The sequence below is a fragment of the Artemia sp. Qi Xiang Cuo genome, chromosome 2, assembly GCF_049724085.1.
Source record: "Artemia sp. Qi Xiang Cuo chromosome 2, ASM4972408v1, whole genome shotgun sequence".
In the NCBI taxonomy this organism is placed as follows: domain Eukaryota; kingdom Metazoa; phylum Arthropoda; class Branchiopoda; order Anostraca; family Artemiidae; genus Artemia; species Artemia sp. Qi Xiang Cuo.
In genome coordinates this window covers 30580127-30587693 of record NC_142795.1, presented here as the reverse complement: position 1 = coordinate 30587693, position 7567 = coordinate 30580127, and the positions used below count along the sequence as shown (strand labels likewise).

General features: G+C 33.8%; 1 protein-coding gene across 1 annotated transcript; it reads right to left on the bottom strand.

Moving 5' to 3' along the window:
• Positions 1-1971: 1971 nt before the first annotated feature.
• Positions 1972-7343, bottom strand: LOC148955129 (uncharacterized). Its single transcript, XM_089108073.1, has 3 exons — positions 7261-7343; positions 6013-6159; positions 1972-2180 (listed from the first exon to the last, which is right to left on the bottom strand). The coding sequence occupies exons 1-3, from the start codon at positions 7273-7275 to the stop codon at positions 2046-2048; spliced, it is 297 nt and encodes a 98-aa protein (XP_088964199.1). The 5' UTR covers positions 7276-7343; the 3' UTR covers positions 1972-2045.
• Positions 7344-7567: the final 224 nt, after the last annotated feature.

The following is a 7567-nucleotide window of genomic DNA, read 5'->3' as shown; positions in this document are numbered from 1 at the left end:
ATTTACTCGATTTTTTAAAGAGTGGGGAAACATCCCCTACAAGTGAAAGAATTTTTATGAAAATCCCACCGTCAGATTCAGCGTATCAGATAACCCTATTACATAGGTTTCAAGCTCACATCTGCAAAAATCTGCCACTTTGTATTTTTTGCCAGAAGAAAAATATACAAATATAGAAGTTAGTTACATAAGTTAATTTGTAAAGACAGCCATTTAGCAAAAGAAAAGTAAAATTTGTATGCAAATTTTGTTTTCTTATTCAATGACGGTGAGCCAAAATAAAAGCTGCATTAACTAAAAAACGATCAGAAATTAAATAAAAAAAACAAGTTTTTTAAACACAAAGTAAAGAACGACATTAAAACTTAAAACGAACAGAAAATAGTCCGTATACGGAAGGGGCTGTCCCCTCTTCCGCACCTCGCTCTTTACGCTAAAGTTTGACTCTGTCACACAACTTTATTTTTTTAAACAATAAAAAAATTTAGCGTAAAGAGCAAGGCGTTGAGGAGGGGAAAGCCCCTTTCATATACGGAATAATTTTTGTTCGTTTTAAGTTTTAATGTCGCTCCTTACTTTCAGTTTAAAAAACTTGTTTTTTTTATTTAATTGCAGGTAAAGTCCAGTAACTTGGGGCGGCCTCATTATTTTGCAATCTATCGCTTACTGCAAAAAAAAGAAGAAAAACAGACCTACATTGATTTTAGTTTTTCACTCGAAAGTAAATAACTATGTTAAAACATAGAATGAACAGAGGTTACCCTATACATGAAGAGAGTTGTCGCCTGCTTCAATAGTTCACTTTTTACACGAAGGTTTAGAGTAATTTTTATACTCTTATACTTAGGATTGAAGAAATATAGTAGTTTGTGAAGTCTTAAGCTAGGTGCCCACAGAAAGTGAATCTTCTGACGCTAGGCAAATTTGTCTTCGTCAGGTGAATTTTTTCAGCTTTGTACGTCCAAAATTCGCAGTTCGCACCGTTCAAATCCGAGTCAAATTTTATTCGCACGATAGATATTCGCAAGACAAAATCTATTGTTTATGTCTTTCAGAAATCATATGTGAAATTTCGCGTTATGTGAGGCATACCACGCGAATTCGTTGTCGTGATGCGAATTCACGAATTTGTCTGCGAAAAGAATTCCTTTTCTGTGGGCTCCTAGCTTTAGTGTTACATATGGACATTGACTTTAAAACATTTGAATTGAAATCTTGGGCGTTTTCAACCTCATTGAAAACACATAACTGATCACATTTAGTACTAAAAACTTTTAATGATAAAAACCAACACTGTATAAGAAATTTGTGTTTTCAATAAATAGCAAGTTAAATTTTGGAGTTAAGAAAGGGGAGTGGAGCCCTCCTAGGGCTCAGGATAGCTACTGTTCGTTGTTCAGTATTAATATCGCTGCAAAGTAAAAATTTGCACAATTTAGTTTGAAAGTTTTTTCTCTAATTTTATTTATACTCCTATCAGGCGCGTACACAGCTATTTATTACGACAGATGGGATGCAAAATTTTCAAAGTTGTAGACAAAACTCTCGTAGGTAAACAAAAAGTTGTTACCTACAAAAAGTTGTAGGTAAACTGTCTTTTTAACCATTGAAAAATTATTGAAAAAACGTGGAATTCTGGGAGGAGGATGAGGTCTGATGGTCCCCTATCATTTGTGATTGCCTGGGTATTATTTTACTCATTTTCAAATGGGTACCTGGGTATTATTCTACTACTTACCTTACACTCCAGAATACAATCTAGAATGTCTATGAGGTATTTCATCTGAAACAATAACGGTATGATTTACTAGAATATCAGTTTTCTCCAGTGCGGACTCAAGAGAAATGGGCGGTTTCCCTTTCCCACTTGGATATTTCAAGGATCTCGTAATCTTACCTCGATAAAAAAATGGCTTTTTTCCTAAATTCTTCTCATATTGACCCTATGCCATTGACATAAAAATAAAGATTTTAATCGAATTGTTTATAATTAACTGAGAATGAAAATACAATAAATAACAACATAGAAGTTTTTGTAATCACAATTAGTAGGATCCAATACCATATCGCCTGTAGTCTATTGGCTGTTGAGCGTAGTATCCCCAGGGAGCGAAGCCATATCCACCGTAGCCTCCTTTGGTGCTGTATCCTTTCCCATACGCACTTGGGCCTCGGTATACCTACAAGAGATCAACCCATTTACATTGACGATTCTACTGTTTTAAAGAAACGACTATAAGTGCAAAAAAAAAAAAGATAATGGAGGTTTAAAGAAATTATAATATCGCGTGGAATTCCAAAGGAAAGATAAAATAATTGAAGATAGACTTTATTATATTATAGGTTGCAATAAATAAGTCTGTCTTTTGGAAAAATCATATATATTGTCCAATTGGAAGTTTCAAAGTCTTAGAAAGTATTACTGACTTAGAATTCACTCGAACCCGAACTATATATTGTCCAAGGAATTTTTTCAGGAGAAATGACCCAAACAAAATTATGAACAAGCTTTAGGAACTTTCCCCTGGCGTAGGTGATATGTACCCCCTAAAGATTAGGAATTTTAATGTTTTTAAATGTTTTAAATTTCAATTGAATTACTTTTTGTCTTAACTAATACTTGCAATGTGGTTGACTTCTAAAACTGATCCTAACCTGTTGCTGATCCGAATTCGGTTGAAGATTTGAGAGCTTATAATTTTATCAGAAATTTTCAAAAACAAAAAATTGTTCAAAATGAAATACGGTTTGAGAAGATTACAAATCTGTAAGATTACCTAGGGGGTTTTGATTTCAAATTTATGACTTGACCCTCTCTATGATTAGGACTGGATTGAGGTGAGATGGATCCTCCTTAAAAGTCATGATTTATCTCCCCTATACGTTCTGAATCTGTTTGCTGCACAGACATCCAGAATCAAAACATTTTATACGACCCTTTCACGATTTTGAGTTAAATGCGCTATATGAGATTGCTGATAAACAACGGTTGGCTGGTTAATTGACGTCCCTATTAAACAGGCTGGTTTGAGATGTCCCAATACTTTTTGGTTTCAATTGGTCTTGGTTCAAAACCCAGAATGTGCTAGTGTTTTCCATATAGTATAGATATTTCAAACTCTAGGGGCTCAAAACTTTTATACGTATTGTAAAGTAAGAATTGAAGCTAAGTGCTTGGTTTTTGAACAACTGGGCGTTTTCTGGAATACGATTATCATGAATATAAAACAAATTTAACTATCTTCAACTTCAGATAATTAGTTCAAACTAATTATCCCTCTTCCTCAGTTTTAAAAAAAGTAGTCAGGGCTTTCTTACAGGTCATACGAAAATATTGCCTCTGAAAGATAAATATAATTTATTTAGATATATTATAATTTATTATTCTTCAATATATTATAATTTATTTATTATTTATAATATAAAGATTTTGTTGAAAAAGAAAACTTTATTAGTTTCGTTAAACGAAAATTAGGCTTGAAACAAACAGCAAAACCGAAATTAAACATCCATAAAAATTACTGGGAGTTGTGAAACTGATCTGCTAAGAGTGCTGGGTACTGTAGTATTAGCTGGTACCCACGCGATATACTGTATAGGGAAATGCTAAAGGAAACTAGTCAAACGGGTATCTGTCAATTGACAAATGGATCGCAAATCGTGGTTTGTCATTGCGTTTACAAACTTTTTTTTTTGGGGGGGGGGATAAAAGGTATATAGGTTAGGCTACGTATTTAATATATTCTATGCTTACCCCCCCCCCCCCCTAATGCAAAAATATATAGCCCAAGTTTGTTTCTAAACTATTATATTTTCATCCTATTTATGTTTTATTTCATTAGCATTAACCAAACTTGACTTCTCGTGTGGGTACCAGTTAATACTAAAGTACCGAGTTTTGCAATTTGACTTTAGAGCTTACTTTAATTTCAAAACAAAACTGAAGTTACATGGCTCCTTGGGATTCTTTCTGCGAGCTTAAAGCTAAGAAACCAAATAGAAGTTGGATATATTCCGTATATCTGAAGACTGACCTTGGAGGTAATTGTGGCTGCCAGGATACAAACCTGAAAGCCTGGTAGTAAGCTTTTTGTGAGGGGTGTATGATTCTAAATAATAAGAATGTCGTGTGCAAACCTCATTTGTAGACGAATCCAACATTTTGTGACAAAAGAAACACTAAATTTTGTAATTTTTCATGGGTCATTAGTACGATCAAACGAAAAACCAAAACGAAATACTAAAGTTTTTCCTAAATACTTCATTTTAAGTACTGATATAAAAACATTATCATTCCGTTCCATAACGATGTACCACTTTTGGCCGTTTTGCTCGATAATTGATAATAATAGTCTGAAATGGGCTCAAATTTTTTCCTGCAAATTTCTATCTGTATAAATAGCTGGTTATGATAGACAGCTTTTTTGTGCCTATTATTAAAGGGCGGGTTAGTAGATTGTTCGGCAGTAGTAGAAGGGAGGGTCCGGAGCACCAAAAAGTATTCTTTTAGGCTCAAATCTTCTAAAAGAAGTTTAAAGGCACTAAAGAACAACATGAAGGTGGGAAGGATAGGGCAATTTACCTATTTACCTACTAACCACTGCGAAACAGCTACAGGATGAGTGGAGAAGTTTTTTCGGTGTCCTATGTGCCATCAATGGCTCTAGAGATTCCAAGGTGTAAGGGAAGGTAAATGTTCAACATGTTTTCTGCGAAGGCTATAGTTTCCCTTTTACAATGAATCTATGCTTTAGCATAAAAGGGGCTTATGTCTACCTATAAAGAGGGAGGGGGAGGACTAAGTTCATCCTTTCAGGACAATATCTATGTAAAGAAGTACTGGCCATGAAAAGTTAGTGAATCATTAGTTAGGAGCTGATTAACAAAATTTGAAAGGCCGAAGTTGCATGAAAAATACCAGTTTTCATGAACGCTCCCAACCGTGGTGCATATTGTTCTGAGCTACACTATTATACAATTTATTTTTTACCTACCATCAAAAAAATCAAAAATGGAAGCAACATAAATATAATAAGTCAATTTTTAAACACAAAATAAGTAGCGGCGACAAACAGAAATTTCTCATAATGCAATAGGGACTGCCATCGCCTCAACACCCTGGTTTTTATGCTAAAGTTTAATATACACTTTATCTAAAGCTCACCAGAGTGTAGCTTATACATTGTATCGGTAATTTTCAGTGTTTTATTGGCTTCTCCAGTCTTACTGAAACCCCTATATTTATGGCAAATACTGCGAATAAGGATATCCTTACACGGAGTGCTGTGATAAAGAGTATACATTTATCTGAAATTACATTGTTTTATATATTGTATAAACAATATATTGTTTTCTTTAGAAGGATTTTGGTGGAAAAGGAAGATGGTTAAGGCATGTCTTAGCTCCTATTATAGTGGGTAATCTTTAAGGTATAACTTTGCTCTATTCTCTAATGCCAAAAGAAAATGTTGTTTCCTTTATTGTATTAAAGCTAGAAACAGGATTTCTATTATAAAATAATCTTGGCTCAACTTTTTTTTGAACTTTGACTTTATTCAATATAAACACAAAATAATGATTTTTTGAACTTTGAATTTATTCAATATAATTGGTAAATAATCTTGGCTGGATCATCGAATCATTGAAACAAATCTAAAAATTGAATTCGTAAAGAGGAAAAATCTCCTGGAAAATCGTGGTTGTTTAACAGCCATATGCAATGGCCGAATGCCCATATGCAATGGCCGAATGCCCAAAAGGAGTGAGCAGAGGGAGGCAGGACGAATTTGGTGAAGCAAGCTCTTTTCTAGTCAAAACATGGTAAGGCCGTCTCTTGTCTATTCTTGTTAATGAATTTTTAGTTTGACTTCGAAAAGAATCATTACTTTGAAAATTTCAAAGCTTCTCTTTCTCGAGTAAAACTAAACAAATGTTGATTTCCGTCACCACATATTAAGAGTAATTTCACCACATGGACTGGTAGAAGAATTAAGATATTTTGTTTTCTTTTACCTGAATTTTCACTCTTCCTTCTGGATATCTGTAAGAAGAATAAGACGGTCTGTATGCTGACGCTGACTCATAAGATCGCTCTGCTGTCTCCTCCGGCATTCCAGCTACCAAAGCTGCGAAACCACAAACAGCAAATGCTAATAAAGTCTAAAAAACAAAGATTGTGAAAAGAGGAGTATTAAATAGTTTATTTTTTAGTTCCAAAATTTTAAATTTTCAGTTTTTTAACGTAATTATGATATGATTCAAGGTGGGGTCAGAGGCGGTTTTAGGTGGGACCAAGGGGGCCCTTTCTCCGGGGGTAGAAATAATAGCGGCGTAAAATTTCAAATAAATAATCAAAAAATAAATAAATAAGAAAAGTTAATAAATGAAAAATTGTAATAAATGAATTTTTTGTTAAAATTTGGTCTGAAAATTCTTAGGAGATAGGGGAGGGGTGAGGTTTTGCCCTGTGTGCAAGAGAGGCCAGAACTGCCACTGGGTGGGGGATAAGTTTAGCTTTACTTCTATGGCACTTGTTGTTTTAAGCGATTCAATATTTGAAAAATAGCATGGAAATTATGTTTTGTAGCTATAAAGCGAAAAAAAAAAAATTTTGGTATTATTTTTTTCTTGTTTCTAAATTTTTTGTTTCTTTTCCTCTCTGGCTTTCTAACTTGTTCCATTTTTATTAGTCCTAAATAAATTTTATTTTTTAAAGCTGTGACTCTTAGCAATATTGCAAAATTTTTAACAATTAGTTGTCATCAATTAGTACAGTTTTGACCTTCTCCAAAGCTCCAAACCTTGCAAAATTATATTATAATTAACAAGACTTCAGATGTTGGTAAAGTTACATTAGATAGTCAAGACGTCAGCACGTAGGCTACTCATTATTTCATCCCCGGGGGGACAATAAAGAAAATTTCGTGTGGGGGGCCGAAAATAATTAAACGGAATTGTCTGATAATTTAAATAAGTAGTGCCCAGGAATTCAAAAAAATTTGGTATCTAAGGGGAGGGCCCCGACATAATACAAAATAAAAGTCTGTATCCTTGAAACACCTCGCAAGGTGTTGCGAGAAAGAAAAGAATTAACATGGTTTAAAACAAGGATGTAGAAGGGAGTCGAGCCTATAATTTATATTTAAATTAAAGGGTATTTTTACAATTAGAATCTTACTTTTAGTATATATAAGAGCCTTATTAGTTAGTCCCCCTCGCGGAGAACCTTACTCTGGCTTCAAATACACTAGATTGTCTTACCAATTTTGAAATCATATCCTTAAATCGAGAAGACAATTTCTTATAGTGTGTTACAATCTCGAAGACTACTGTTACTGGCTTTGTCATTTAAACGATTTTATTTTTATACCTAAAGTGGTGCATATGCTTTGCAGGCATATTATTATGCTATTAAAATAATGGTATCATTAAAAGCAAGTGAAACTTTCACAGAAGCTATAATTAAATGCGTTTCAAGATTAAGCAAATAATTACCTGATATCGTTTGGCGAATAAGGATATCTTGAGGTGTGTAAAACAAGCTGAAAAGGGGATTTTTGGTTAAAAG

Excerpts from the sequence above, each read along its gene's own strand:
- LOC148955129 (XM_089108073.1), bottom strand. Across the intron at positions 2,181-6,012 it reads AAGGAAGAGTGAAAATTCAG|GTATACCGAGGCCCAAGTGC; the intron begins GTAAAAGAAAAC and ends GATCTCTTGTAG.